This window comes from Vigna radiata, chromosome 6, assembly GCF_000741045.1.
Source record: "Vigna radiata var. radiata cultivar VC1973A chromosome 6, Vradiata_ver6, whole genome shotgun sequence".
NCBI classification, from domain to species: domain Eukaryota; kingdom Viridiplantae; phylum Streptophyta; class Magnoliopsida; order Fabales; family Fabaceae; genus Vigna; species Vigna radiata.
In genome coordinates, this window is record NC_028356.1 from 228,351 (window position 1) to 242,981 (window position 14,631).

At 34.5% G+C, this 14,631-nt stretch overlaps 4 protein-coding genes across 4 annotated transcripts in view; 2 read left to right on the plus strand and 2 right to left on the minus strand.

The window, feature by feature from the left end:
* Positions 1 to 2,379, minus strand: part of LOC106763182 (putative pentatricopeptide repeat-containing protein At1g12700, mitochondrial) — a 3,148-nt gene extending 769 nt beyond the window's left edge. Inside the window, exons 1-3 of the mRNA XM_022781677.1 lie at positions 2,264 to 2,379; positions 2,018 to 2,111; positions 7 to 1,906 (exon numbers count right to left, since the gene is read on the minus strand). Coding sequence (XP_022637398.1) covers positions 7 to 1,803 — 1,797 coding nt within the window. The 5' untranslated portion in view covers positions 1,804 to 1,906; positions 2,018 to 2,111; positions 2,264 to 2,379. The remainder of the gene's footprint in view (positions 1 to 6; positions 1,907 to 2,017; positions 2,112 to 2,263) is intronic.
* Positions 2,380 to 4,507: 2,128 nt separating this feature from the next.
* Positions 4,508 to 7,520, plus strand: LOC106764080 (N-alpha-acetyltransferase 50). Its single transcript, XM_014648296.2, has 4 exons — positions 4,508 to 4,633; positions 4,874 to 5,028; positions 6,746 to 6,871; positions 7,111 to 7,520. The coding sequence occupies exons 2-4, from the start codon at positions 4,875 to 4,877 to the stop codon at positions 7,326 to 7,328; spliced, it is 498 nt and encodes a 165-aa protein (XP_014503782.1). The 5' UTR covers positions 4,508 to 4,633; position 4,874; the 3' UTR covers positions 7,329 to 7,520.
* Positions 7,521 to 9,527: 2,007 nt separating this feature from the next.
* LOC106765279 (chlorophyll a-b binding protein 8, chloroplastic) lies at positions 9,528 to 10,885 on the plus strand. Its single transcript, XM_014649847.2, has 3 exons — positions 9,528 to 9,809; positions 9,896 to 9,957; positions 10,087 to 10,885. Exons 1-3 carry the CDS (start codon positions 9,657 to 9,659, stop codon positions 10,700 to 10,702), a joined length of 831 nt encoding a protein of 276 aa, XP_014505333.1. The 5' UTR covers positions 9,528 to 9,656; the 3' UTR covers positions 10,703 to 10,885.
* A 142-nt stretch (positions 10,886 to 11,027) lies between these two features.
* LOC106764951 (phenylalanine ammonia-lyase class 3) lies at positions 11,028 to 14,200 on the minus strand. Its single transcript, XM_014649409.2, has 2 exons — positions 13,530 to 14,200; positions 11,028 to 13,330 (listed from the first exon to the last, which is right to left on the minus strand). Exons 1-2 carry the CDS (start codon positions 13,919 to 13,921, stop codon positions 11,587 to 11,589), a joined length of 2,136 nt encoding a protein of 711 aa, XP_014504895.1. The 5' UTR covers positions 13,922 to 14,200; the 3' UTR covers positions 11,028 to 11,586.
* Between the last annotated feature and the right edge of the window lie 431 nt (positions 14,201 to 14,631).

Consider the following 14,631-nt stretch of genomic DNA (forward strand, 5'->3'; position numbering starts at 1 on the left):
TTTGGGAAACAAATATTCTTGAATTTCAGTGTCTCCTTTGTTAGTAGATAAATAGTTGATAATCAGTTTTGTGGTGGCAGCATCCACTGAAAAACCCTTGTCTTTCATAATTGCAAGGTATTTTATTGACCTTGCAATCTCCTTTTTTGTCAGCAAGCCCTGGACAAAGACATTGTAAGTGCAGTTATTTGGCGGGCAGTTCTCTTCCATATTCATCAGCAAGTCTTCAGCTTTATCTATCAGTCCTTGTTTACAGAGACCCTTAATCATAATGGTATACGCATAAACGTTAATTTGCAAGCCTTTAGCAGGCAAACTAGAAAACAGTTCCCATGCATCCTTCAATTTCCCAGAACTGCATATTCCGTCAAGTAAAATGGCATAAATGAAAATATTAAGATCCAAATTACTCTTCTCCATTGCCTCAACCAATGACACTGCCTCAGAAAGGAGATTTCCTTTACACAGGCCATCCAACATAACAGAACAAGTTTGAATATTAGGAACTTTACCATGTTTATGCATATTAAAAAACAGATCTTTCGCAGCTAATGATTGACCTGCTTGACAAAACCCACCTATAAGAGTGGTCCAAGTGACAACATCGGGTACAAATCCCATCTTACCCATTTCCTCCAACAAATACATAGCCTTGTTAATGTTTTTGTTCTTGCACCATCCATGGATAAGTGAAGTAAAAACTGCAATGTCCGGTAAACAGCCCCCGTTAACCATAAAATTAAATATTCCCATGGCCTCATTCATTTGGTTTTGCAAACAATAAACGTGAATCAGTGAATTATATGTAAAGACATCCGGTTTCTCACCCATTATAATCATAAACCCAATCACACTTTTAGCCTGCGTTACTTTTCCTTCTTTGCAAAAAGAATCCACTAAAATATTGAGTGTTTGGACATCCGGCTTCATTCCCATTTTCATCATGTCATCCAGAAGAGAACCAACTTCTTTCCATCTTCCAAAATTACAGAGACCTTGAATCAAACAAGTATAGGTGACAAGATTAGGCAAGACATCTTTTGCACCCATTTCAGAGAACAAATTTAATGCCTCGTATACCAATCCATCCTTGCACAAACCATCCATAACACTGCTGTAAACTACCACATTAGGTTTCCAATTCCTTTCCTCCATCTTCCTTAACCATCGAACTGCCACCAAAGTGTCTCCCGTCTTACACAACCCATTAACCAACACCCCATAAGTGTATACATCTAATGGATACCCCAATTTCTCCATATGATCAGCCAACACCACAGCCTGAGCCACATTGCCTTGCACACAAAGCCCATTAATGAGATTGGTAAGAGTCATCACAGTGGGCTCCAAACCAAGTTTGAACATGGTCCCCAAGACGGAGAACCCAAAAGATATCAACTTTAAGCGACAAAGACAGTTGATCACAATATTAAGAGTAATGGTATCAGGTTCTATGCCTAGAGCAGAATACATGTGCTTAACCAAAGATATGGCAGTGGTGTAATGCCTCAACCTCACAATAACACCCAACAATAAAGTAAAGTCCTTCACAGAAGGCACAGGCTTCATTCTAGCCATTCTTTGAAACAAGTCCAAAGCTTCATCAAAGTTCTTCACTTGACCTACCCTGCATTGGTGCCTCATGAAAATCAAGAACTGCGTCCCGTTGCTGTGCCTCTCAGCATCATCTGTGTTTGTGCTAGTGACTATGGAAGTACCCATCGTGTGAAGAAGACAAGGGAAACTAGAGAGATAGAGAAATCTTGAAGCATTCAAAGTTACTCTTTTGCTTCCGAGTAGCATCAGTGTCAGAAACAACTTGCTGCCTAATGGTTGCGAACAATGTTATCAAGATCGCGAGTCAACTCGTTAACTCGGAGAAGTTTACCTTCCCATAGCCTCAAACCTAGTTGACATCCTCGGGACGCCGGCGTTTTGCCGGAGGAAAACCCAAAACGAGCATGAGACGCGGATGAGAAACACAGTAAAGAATATCGAGATGATGATTAAATCTCACCGGAGATAGCAGCGGCTGCCAAGGGTTCCTACGTCGCACAAAGTTTTGTGAGCCTGACCTTCCCCTGACGACTAATGAGTAGCACAAAGTGTATCTACATTTAAGAAAAGGAGGGATAAAGCACGTTGAAATTGGAAATACACAAAGAAAGAATCTAGAAAGTAGGAACAAGAGAAAGATGTCTGAAGAAGAATGAAAAAGCTGGACCGAAAATATAGCGCACTTAGAATCTGGAAGAAACTTTACCATTTCCCTCGATTTGCTCGCGCCTTCCGCTGCTAGGATCACGCTCCCTTCTCCTTCTCCTTCTCCTTCTCCCAAACCTTCGATTTTTACCTTAATGTCATTTCCAAAATAAATCAAAATTTTATACTTTCTGTTTATTGTTCCTCTTTCTTTTTGAGCTCCGTTTTTCTGTTTCCACCCCTGCCATTACTACGCGCTACATCATGGGCTCGGCCCATTAAATGAATGCGTTTAATTTAATTGTCATTTAATTTAATTTTATATGATTATTTGTCAAAAATTATTAAGACTTGTTCGGGTCTCACATTAATCAATTAATTATTCTTAACACAAATTCTATTTTTTTAAAATATATGAATATATTGTATTTAGTCTCGTAGTGTATATAATACTTATTAATTTCTGCGTATCTTTTCTGGTTAATGTACAGCTATTTTGTTAATGGTATAATTTAAGTTTTTTAAAATTTTTTCAATGTAATATGATTGACGAACGGATAATTATTTTGAATATTTATTTATTTATATATTTAAAAATGTTGGATTTAAATTTAGAAATTTATTAAAAGACAATAAATTTTGAAAATTAAGAAACACTTAAAACAAAATATATATATATATATATATATATATATATATATATATATATATAAAATAGATTCGATATTTTGAATATTTTAGTTATATACTAAAAATTAAATTCAAGAATTTGTAAAAAATAAAACAAATCCTAAAAGTTACACTTAAAATAAATTATTGTATTTGGTAACATAATATTGACATCAGAATCACAATATTGTAAATTATGAATTATTACAGTAAGAGATGAATGTGAGACAATATGAAAATACAAGTATTGACTGTCGTACCAATTGCAATCCCCTTAGATATCGTTAGAGACAAGAATAATGCCATGACTATAACTGTTACTCTCTAGAATTTTGCCTAAACACAAACACGTGTTAATCAAGTCATTACACGAAAATCTGATGTCAAAGTTGTTTTGTCTATCGAGAGTCAGGTTCACCAAGGAAATCTAATACTGATGAGATCTAACACATAGAAAACTCTTCACCCAAAATATCAAGACAATAACTTAACAAGTCTTTCACTCTTATATCGTACTCTACTTAAAATGTTTAATTAAAACACAATTACAAATATTAAACAAGTCTTCATCAATAATGTTGTTAAAACGACCACTTCATCCAAATAGCCAACACAACTTAATCTTTGATAGTTTAATTAGCAAAGCAGTTAATACACAGGTTAATACATATAGTTTTACAATAATCACAATTAAATTATGACTTTTTTTTTTAATTTTGTTTCTTTATTTTAAGATTAATTTCTAGTTTAGTTTCGTTTCTTGATTTTTTAAAGTTAATGTAGTTTTAATATTTATTAAAAATATTCAATATAATCTAAAATGGTAGTTAACGTGATTAGAAGTTTAAACTGAAATTTTCTAAGCCATTTTTCTTTTTCAGTTGTATCTCTCTTCTTCTTCGAACCTATTTTCTTCTGTGTAATACAGGAAATCGATACATTTACGTTTTTAATAACATTTTCCTTAAAATCAATTTCTTCACTCAATACGAGAAGGTGCTATGTTTGTTCTGCAATAAATTTATCTTTTTTTAAGAGAAAATAAAACATGTCTAAAAGACCAATTACAATGAAAAATACCTGATAAATTAATTTATTTCCACTATTTTTTTATCCATTCTAATTAGAAGGATAAATTATTTCCAGTTTTTTCTTGTTAATCTAAATAATGCATATTTTCACTCGTTATTTCCCATCCTCAATATTTCTATTAATTTATCTTTTTCCTCTCCGTGATGAATAGAGATATGCGTTATTTTAGTCCAAAGAATTTTCTCTCCTTCTAATTTTTTTATTTTATTTTCAGTGTAAAACAACATCTATGCCTTTACCAAAAAGGAAATTCACCATTTTTTATCTACAATTTATTTTTCAGTTTTGTCCTTTCATAAATAATAAGTAATTATTTTTTTAAATTAAAATAATTAATTTATCAATTTTATCATTTAAACTTAACTATCTTTCTAATTTGATTTTTTTTAATTTAATTTCTTTAGATGACATAAATTAAACAAAATCTATCTTTTATTGTAAAAAATATTATATTAGTTTTTATAACTATAAATTTATTATTTTTTATTATAAAAAAGGTTTTCACTATTATTATATAATAGGATTTTTAATTTAAATTACTTGAAAAAAAAAGTTTAGGAGAAAAAATAAAAAGAAAAATTGTAAAAAGTCAAAAGAAGCCCGGGTTCTAGGTTTTCTCTTTCGCCCACCGCCACGCCACCCCTCACTCTCAGATTCAAACCTTTCCGAGGTGAGGCAGAGGCTGAGCCACCACTCTCTCTCTCTATATATTTCTCTCTCTCTCTCTCTATATATATATATATACATATCTATATCTCTCTGAGAAACACATAGTAGTTTTTCCATTTGATTTTAATTTCTCTCTCTACTGGAGTTGGATTTTGGTTTTCGGGGACAGATTCCCTTCCCTGCCACGCCACCTTCTCTGTTTCTGCTAACAAGTACAATTTTTTTGTATTCCTTTCTGTAGAATGGGAGCTGGGCGTGAAGTCTCTATCTCACTTGATGGAGTGAGGGACAAGAACCTTATGCAGCTCAAAAAGCTCAATCTCGCTCTTTTCCCCGTTCGTTACAATGACAAATACTATGCCGATGCTCTCGCTTCCGGCGAATTCACCAAACTAGGTTCTTTTCTCTCTTTCTTTCTCACTTTCATGTTACCTCATTCTGCATTTTTCTCCATTATTCCTTTTTGCTATTTATTTCACTATCTTATTCTTAATTTCCTTTCCTCCTCGCCTGTGTATTTCTATAAAAGCTACTCTACCGGGTTTATATTTACCATGTTAGCCTTCCTTCTGGGGAACCCGTTTGAATGAATAAATAAATGAATGATAATTTAACAATAAGTGTGTTGCCAAAAGATGTACTTGATAGATTTTTGCTTTTATTTGATACCGGAGCATGAATTTGACAATGTCGTCTTCGCTTGTGTATTCCCTTTGAGGTTTTCTTAAGCTATTACTGCACTTGAGTTTCTGCTCACTCTAGCAATTTAGCTTCCTTCTCATAATCCATTACTTGCCATTTCTCTATTTTGAAGATTTTTTTTAATATGGGTGTTGCAATTAACCATTGCTTACACTTACTAATCTTTGGGCAATAACTTTTTTTTAACCTTGTTTAGTCACTAAACCGCCCATAGCCTCTTGGAATTAATAGCACAAGTTTGGTTTTTACTTCTTTATATTAGTTTTATTCAATTTTCACTTGATTTACATTTTAACATTACCGGAATGATGCTGTTTGATGTAGCTGTCTCACCTAATGAGATAAAGGCTCTGCTGTTGTTACTTGTTTAATTGATTCGAGTTTCTTGTACATTTTGAATTCCTATTTTCTATCTTGTGCAATTTCCTTCACGCCTTTCTAACTTTGTTGATTCAAAAATACCCTAACAAAGGACAAATGGAGCTCATTTTCAAGAGTTTTTGACTTGGACATATGAACATTTAGGACCTCTTGGTTTTTCCTTTCGTAGATATTCGTAATTGCGAATTAGATCAAAGGCTTGCCTCCCTGTCCCGTGTGTACTCTCACTCGAGCAACCTTAATCTCATTCTCTATTCTATCTCTGGTCTCTTTTGTTTCCTTGTTTTGCCTCAATTGACCATCATCTCTGTTTCTGCCTTCAAAGCTGTTTCCTTAAAGGTTCAAGCTTTGTGCCTCACATCTTTTAAGCTTCTATTTTTCTGCCCATGCTCTGTTGTGGATTACTTGCTATTAAGGATTACCTGTGTAACTTATTATGACTTGTATGTAACCTCATAGTTAAATTTTGTGATTTAGGTTACTTTTGTTATCTGTCATTTTCTATGCATATGTATATGTCTAGGTATAATTTTTCATTTTTAGTAGGATGTTATGATTAATGTTACGACCGTAGGATGTATGATTTTCAAGTCCCTTCATGATCTGTGCTAGTATCTTTATTTTGGCAACATTGGATATGCTGACGGTTTGGAGAGCACTTTCAAAATTGTTTTTTTTTTTTCCTTTTTCTGCTTTCTATACTGAAAATAAGTGCTCCCTCTTTGCTTTTGATAAATTTATCCGCACCTCAAAGAAAATGTACAGAGTCATCATAATTGGAATACCACACAAGTCGTCTTCAATACTGATAATATATTACACTTGTCTTTTGGAGTTCTGAAAGCTTTTGTACTTAGACTTAGTGTTAAAGCATAGAGGATTTCCTTAATCGGACCAGCTTGTTTGATATCTCTGCTTTCGTTTGTGCTTGATAATATGGGTGATACCCAAAGAAGGGATGGGTATACAAAGGACATGCAGAATGTATCTTTCACTTGCCCAAGATTGATTGTTTTCCTTTGTCTTTCAGCTTACTACAGTGATATATGTGTTGGAGCAATTGCGTGCCGGCTAGAGAAGAAGGAAGGAGGGGGGCAAGTTCGGGTTTACATAATGACATTAGGCGTTTTAGCACCTTACCGTGGACTTGGTATTGGTAAGAAAGAAACTGAATATCTTTCCCTGGTGATTTAAACTTTAATTGATCATTTTTGTTAAGGACTACTTGGTGTGGATACTTGTTTCAGTACCACAAATACAGATTAATGGTTTTGTCATTAAGTGCAAGCTTCATATCGGAAACATTTTAATTCGCTTCTTGCAAGAGTCATAATTATGTATTATCTTTTATAAACTATGCAAGTTTTTGTAATGTGAGTCTGGGGGTTTATGCAGGAACAAAGCTGTTAAATCATGCTCTTGATCTTTGCTCCAAGCAAAACATTTCTGAGGTGTACTTGCATGTGCAGACAAACAATGAAGACGCCATAAACTTCTATAAGAAATTTGGGTTTGAAATTACAGAAACAATCCACAACTATTATACAAACATTACACCGCCAGACTGCTATGTTCTCACAAGGTACACGGCTGCAAGCACAACGAAGAAATAACATTTTAGCCAGTTATTTGAGGGGAAGTGATCAGAGATTGTTGCATTGTTTTATGGGTTTTGCCATGGATGTATTACACTAAAGTTTTTCATGTTCAATGCTAGATTTTAAACAGTACAGTTAGCTCAAAAAAAGAAGCACTTGGAGATCTCTTGCTAAGGTACAATCTATGCTATTTATCCCGTTTACTCACATCACCCTCCAATCTTGTCGTTTTCGTCAAAAATACTATAAAGTTACAATTCGGTACAAGGATATCTAGAAACAATTGTCTAAAACGGAGGCGCATAGAATTAACTAAAAAATCACATCAATACACTGTAAACCTAATTAAAATTTATACTTAAGCTGCAACTTGCATTTTAAAACTAAATCTAGCTTGTCAATTTTGATTTAGGAGATCAGAGGGGCCTTTCTTTCTTTATAATCTTTGCCTAGAAATGGATAACCATTGAACTGAATCATGTGCCCTGTTTGGTCGTGATTATCATCTTTTACTGTTGGATTTTGGTTGTGGAAAAAACGTCTAGTTTACAGTGTATAGTTATAATGGATGTCCCACAAAAAGTCTACAAATTTGTTAAGAGGAAATGTAAAGTTTTGTTAGCAACTTGAACCATAAATTAAAAATATTAGGAAACCAAGATTAACATATTACTTAACTGAACTTTTTGTCTTTATAGTTTGGCTTATGTGTTTGATTTTTGTTTTTCTAGTTTTATCTGGTTAATTTTTTATAATGTTTAAATGATTAAATTAAGTCTTTGATAAAAACAAAAACTTTCCATACATAATAGAAGTGTAATGTAAGTGTGAAATGCCATTTATTTTTATATATTTACAAAATGAATTTAATATTTTAAAAATAAAAACAATGCTTTCGTATTGCTAGTTTTAGAGTTAATTTATGAATATCCTATACTTTTTTTTCTTTATTAATTTATATTGATTAATGTAAGATTGCATTTACATTAATTGTAATTTGATAATTAATAAGTTATTTTGACACGGTAAAGAATATAATGACTAATTAAATTAAACCAAGATAAACTTCTGGAAACGACATTTGCATCAACTATAATCACTGAAGTTAAATCAAACCACATACGATGATTACACAACAAACATTTTATTAATAAGTGTATTACAAACCATGTTAATTAGTCATGGATGTCATGGAGATGCACATTGTTCTGCTATTCGAGTCACAGAAAACAAAACGAAGTACAACCAAAGAAAATCCAATATGACTATCAAACTGAGTCGTGATTTTGGTTAAGATAATCATATTTTACATAGAAATACAAAAGAAAAATAAAATATAATAAATGATTTGGTTCAATTTTTATATTAATAAGAAATGAAAACTGAACCAAATTGCGATAAAAATGTGTTTTCCTTAAAATATTTGGTCTAATTGTTTTTTCATTTTCTTGATTTGTTTACTTACTTGAAGGTGGAAAATTGATCTTATCAGATTTTAGAATTTACTATTAAATATATCAAATTTTCAAACTTTTGAAATTTTTATATTTACCCACTGAGTCATATACTTACATGTTATCATAAAAATATACAAATTCATAAATATTTATGATTTTGAAAATAAATCGTCCTTACTGGTGTATCAAATGACTTGATTAATTTTTTAAAATCTATAATAGAACATACATATAAAAGGTAACAAAATTCGTAATTAATTTCATATTAAGGGAGAAAAGGGAAAAACATTTTTTTTTACCAACCATATGGTTAGGTGAATGAATGATGAGATGAAAAACTAGATAGCAGAAGCAACAATTTTGTATATATTATTATATTATATATAAATACAATATCTGGAAATAATTTGAATTCCCCTAGAAGAAAGAAACGATTATTTTGACATTTTAATGTTGCACAGAGATCCTAACATAACCTAGGTGTTTTATTTTTGTGACCTGTTGCCTATGTTAAAATTATCAGACGGAGGAAAAGATTCATCCTTGAAAATTTGGGAAGACGTTATCCATAGGAAATAGGAAACAGGAAATAATATCCAACCCTTATCCGATTCATCAGATTACGTGTACACACTTGGTTGGAGAACAAGATCATAATCTCATCTTGAGTGCATTGCATTGCGCCATGCAATATCCACCATGAGTTGGATACTGGTCGTACATGCGGGCCAATGTAGTAGTGGCTCACCTTCCTCCATATCTTCCACCCCTTTGGCTTTTTAGTGGTTGCAAACACATATCATTCATCCCTAACCTTCACTTCTATTACTCTCTTTTGCTGCACCAATTTCAAACGCAACAAAGGAGGAGTAGTAGTATAACCACCATGCCTGCACAAGCTCTGCTATCATCTTCATCTCTTGTCCTTTCAGCGGAGGCTGCTAGACAGACTCTCGGACCACGATCACACCAATCTCCCCTTGCCTTCTCCCGAAAAGCCTCCTTCATTGTTAAGGCAGCTTCTACTCCCCCTGTCAAGGTTTCTTCCTCTCTCACTCCTTTTTTCTTCTTCTCTCTCTTCATCTGCATCTCTACTTATAAAAGTTTCTTCCTTTTCGTGTTCAGCAAGGAGCAGACAGACCTTTATGGTTTGCATCAAAGCAAAGTCTTTCTTACTTGGATGGCAGGTAATAAAAATCCTACTTTTCAACCAACTATTGATAAAGTTTTGCAATTTAGAATAGTGAAATAATAGTTGATAGTATTTGTGAAGGTGGTGGTGGAATTGACTTTGTTTGGCATGGTTTGGTTTGCAGCCTTCCCGGTGACTATGGATTTGACCCTCTTGGACTTTCAGACCCTGAAGGAACAGGAGGGTTCATCGAGCCGAAATGGCTAGCGTATGGTGAGATCATCAATGGTCGTTATGCAATGTTGGGTGCAGTTGGTGCCATAGCACCTGAAATTCTCGGAAAGGCTGGTCTGATCCCTCAGGAGACAGCACTCCCATGGTTCAGAACCGGTGTGATCCCACCTGCAGGAACATACAACTACTGGGCAGACTCGTACACGCTCTTTGTGTTTGAGTTGGCACTGATGGGATTTGCAGAGCACAGAAGATTCCAAGACTGGGCGAAACCAGGGTCTATGGGGAAACAATACTTCTTAGGACTAGAAAAAGGTCTTGGAGGTTCTGGTGATCCAGCATACCCCGGAGGACCTTTGTTTAACCCTCTTGGTTTTGGCAAGGATGAGAAGTCGCTGAAGGATTTGAAGCTGAAGGAAGTCAAGAATGGAAGGTTGGCTATGTTGGCAATCTTGGGTTACTTTGTTCAAGCTCTTGTGACAGGTGTTGGTCCATACCAGAACCTCCTAGATCATCTTGCTGACCCTGTTCACAACAACATCTTGACCAGTCTCAAGTTCCACTGAATGTATCATATGTTGTTACATATTCTTTACTCTCTGGGTTGTTGTTGTACGCAGTTACCAAAACTCAATCACTTTTCTATATCCTCTCTTTGCTCTTTGGTACTGTATCATCATCATCATCATCTGGACATTTTGTTCCTGGTGTGCCACTCTAAGAAATGACATGTAAAACAATTAGAAACATTTCACAGCTTCTGATATCTCTTTTTCTGGCTAGATCAACCTTTCCCTCTCTCTTTTATCAACATTTATACAACGGTTGCACGGACGGTCTCATTCCTTATTCGTTCAAACAAATACTGATTAAGAAAAATTAAATGGATACTTCTAGCTTTCTTCAAGATTTCTACTGCTTTTGGTAGTTCGAATTGTTTGAGTTCAAGATTGCTGGCTTTCTCATCAACCATAGTTTTCGTTAGTTATCTATACATATCTAGCTTAGTATTATAAATTACATCAAGGTTTCTATTAGATCTCTTCTGCTTTATGTTGAGACATACGTACATTGGATGTGGAAAATATCAAATAAATTATACATACATTGAACATTACATGGGAAATTTTAAATTACTGATATTTCGGTTTTATAAACAAATTGGACAGAATTGGATGTATGCCTCCTTTCACATTCCGTTGAAGACTAAACCAGATTGTCATTGTGTGTACATCTGACTCTTGTTGTGTAGGAAAGTTGACTTAATATACATGCAAAATTATTTTATATGTCAATACTCGCATAAATTTGTGTCAAACATACTTTAGGATTAAAATTAATGACATTTATTTTTCATTTAATCGTATAGATAAGCGAGAAATCCACATTAGTTTCTCATGGTTATTCAAAATAAAAGAGTAAATCATATGACAATAGTTATTGTGGAACATTATATTGGGATGGGAACCCCGTTCCAATCTCCTAGACATTCCAGAATTGGGTCAATTATCTTTGCTTGACACATGGCTGTATATACTTTTTCAAATTCTTCATCTGGTGACAGAGCTTTTTCACCTGTGAGCAACCCTATCTCCAACTCCTCCCTCACAAATTTGTACAGAGGATATGACCTGCACTCCTTGATTCTGTTTGGAATTGCTGGATTGCCATTCTCATAAGCCACCCGTGCACTTTCAATTTCCTTTGGCAAGAGAGACTTCAATTCATCCTCAAAAGCTCTAATCTTCTCAAAAGTCAACAAACTCACATTCTTGTCATTAATGACACTGCTGTGTGCTTGCTCATAAAGCACCTGCTTTAGTTTTGGCATCAATGGGTACCGAACATTTAAGGGATCATCAATGTATGAAAATACATATTCTCTATCGACCACTTTAAGCAACTCTTCCTCAGAGAGTCGAAATGGGTTAATTTCTTCTTTGTCTTCAGTAATTAATGTTTTCAGTGCAACTCTGCTTACAGTATTCTTGACAGTGTTCTTGAAAATTTCCTCCAAATGCCTCAAGTCAATAGCTTGGCAGAGTGCAACCAGATAAGTAGAAGACATAAGCTTTAATATCTCTATGGCTTCGACAGTTTTCAGAGCCGAAATTAAGCCCAAAGAGTTCACATCTTGGTTGTGCTGCTCAGCACTTTGCACATGGCTAGTTACCGGATTTGCTAGATATTGAAGTTCAGAACAATAAGCAGCCATGGCAACTTCAGATGCCTTAAAACCATAATCCAGACTTGGATTTCTACCAACAGACAGGTTTGATGGTAGCCCATTACTATACAAATCATTGTCTAGTTCGGTAAATTGCGCAAAGATGAGTTTCCCAATTGAAGCAACAGCTAAACGTGCATTATCCATTGAAACTCCAATTGGGGTGCCTTGGAAATTACCACCATTCAGAGCTTTATCCCTTGTGACATCAATCAAGGGATTGTCGTTTACTGAGTTTATTTCCCTTTCAATTGATTTGGTTGAAAATCGGATGATTTCAATCTGTGGTCCAAGCCATTGAGGAGAAGTTACAAGAGCATAACGATCTTTTTTAGGCTTCTGCAATGGATCTGGCTGTTGCAGTTTAGCATTCTTGACATAAGAGCTTCCATCTAGAATGTGTTCCATAATAGCAGCAGCTTCAATTTGACCTGGGTGGTACTTCAGCTTATGTATAAGGTGATGTGTAAATTCTGGCTTTCCCTGCATGACTTCAGCAAAAACTGCTGATAGAACTTCTGCCAATAAAGCTAATACGTTTGCCTCAAAAAGCACCATAGAAGCTACACCAGACCCAACGGCTGTACCATTTACAAGAGCGAGACCTTCTTTGGGCTTCAACTCAATGAACCCACTTTGTAGACCAGCTAAATGGAAAGCTTCCTTAGCATTGAGGGACTCTCCAGAGGGTCCAACAGCTTTACTGTTTCGCCTACCCGTTAGCAATGCAACAATGTATGACAGAGGAATTAGATCACCAGAAGCAGTAAGTGTACCACGTAACGGCAAGACTGGGGTGACATTGTTGTTGAGGAGTTTGGTGATAGTTTCTAAGATTTCAAATCTAATTCCTGAATACCCTTGAAGAAGGGTATTAACCCTCACAAGCATTGCTGCTCTCGTTGCTGATTTCGGCAGTATATGAGACAACTCTGTTTCGTAGCCAAATATTGCACAATTTAAAAACCTGGGAAGGAAAAGGGGTAAACCTTAAATACATCAACCAAAAGAAGAATCATATATGATTCTAATGCAACTTTATCTGATACATGAAATGAAGTTTTCATTAGCTGAAAGTGATAAACTCAGAATTATTAGTGTTTTGCCTATGAAATTGGATACTCACAGATACATCATCAATCAAGCAAAGCAGAGATGATCCTCACCTAACCATTTCCTTCTGAAGAGCAAGACCTTCTTGAGTTTGCCTGTTGGAGGAAGCACCAAAACCAGTGGTGACACCATAAATGGGGGTGCCTTTGTCGATGTTATCCAAGACCCATTTGCAGCTGGCTTCAACGCCTTCCCTTGCAGACTCTGAGAGGTCAACCTTAGCCTGTAAGTAATGGTTAGCAACAGCAGCCACCATTGACACAGTAAGTTTCTCCTCTCCACCCAGATGGATCACTGCCTTCCGGTACTCGGCCACCATTCTTTTCACTTCCTCCAAGTGGCTACCCTTAAGTGATTCTGCTGCCTCACCCCAGTTAAGAGGGTCTATGTTGATCACACTAAACTCACTTTCAATACTACCCTTTTGTTGGATAAAGCTTGCCATGTTTGCAAATTGCTGAAACTAGCACTGCCAGAGATCAAAAGTTGTACAGAAATCTTAATTTCAAAGCTTTAAGTAGTAGGGACTAGTGCTTGGTTGGTGAATACCTCTATGTGTTGGGTAGGTGGTTAGGTAGCTCTTTGAACTTTCATACATCAAAATTCACAAGTGTTAGACCCAGTCATCTTGGCATCTTACAACCCTATATATATGATAATGAATATGTTGCCAATTCTGCAATATGTTTGAATGCTTCAACCATTGAAGCAGTAGTCTAAAGACAAAGGACAGTGATCAATATACATTTTTATATTCATTTTACACGTAATATAAAAATAAAATATTATAAAAGTATAAATTTTTATATTTTAAATAAAAAAAAGTAAAAATACAATTAACGAATCAAATAAATATAAAAGATTTAAACGTGTCCATTTAACACGTAATATAAAAGTGTAAATTTTTATATTTTAAATAAAAAATAAAAAATAAATAAAAATAGAAATTAACATAAAAAGTTAAATAAATATAAAAGATTTAGACGTGTTAAAAGAATATTTTTTTTTTATTTGTTATTATATCTGGTAACACGAAAATACAACAGTGTTTACTGTTTAGATCAAAACACATTTAAAAATTAATTTATGTCATTTTCTCAGTAGTATTATTATCAATTTTAACAGATTTCTTCTGCATAAATTAAAATAAGAAGG

Bases quoted from the DNA above. Each gene is read 5' to 3' on its own strand.
- LOC106764080 (XM_014648296.2), top strand. From the start codon at position 4,875: ATGGGAGCTGGGCGTGAAGTCTCTATCTCACTTGATGGAGTGAGGGAC. The intron at 5,029-6,745 runs GTTCTTTTCTCT...TTTGTCTTTCAG, and splicing joins CGGCGAATTCACCAAACTAG to CTTACTACAGTGATATATGT. The intron at 6,872-7,110 runs GTAAGAAAGAAA...GGGTTTATGCAG, and splicing joins TTACCGTGGACTTGGTATTG to GAACAAAGCTGTTAAATCAT.
- LOC106765279 (XM_014649847.2), top strand. From the start codon at position 9,657: ATGCCTGCACAAGCTCTGCTATCATCTTCATCTCTTGTCCTTTCAGCG. The intron at 9,810-9,895 runs GTTTCTTCCTCT...TTTCGTGTTCAG, and splicing joins CTTCTACTCCCCCTGTCAAG to CAAGGAGCAGACAGACCTTT. The intron at 9,958-10,086 runs GTAATAAAAATC...TTTGGTTTGCAG, and splicing joins CTTTCTTACTTGGATGGCAG to CCTTCCCGGTGACTATGGAT.
- LOC106764951 (XM_014649409.2), bottom strand. From the start codon at position 13,921: ATGGCAAGCTTTATCCAACAAAAGGGTAGTATTGAAAGTGAGTTTAGT. The intron at 13,331-13,529 runs GTGAGGATCATC...TTTCCTTCCCAG, and splicing joins CTTCAGAAGGAAATGGTTAG to GTTTTTAAATTGTGCAATAT.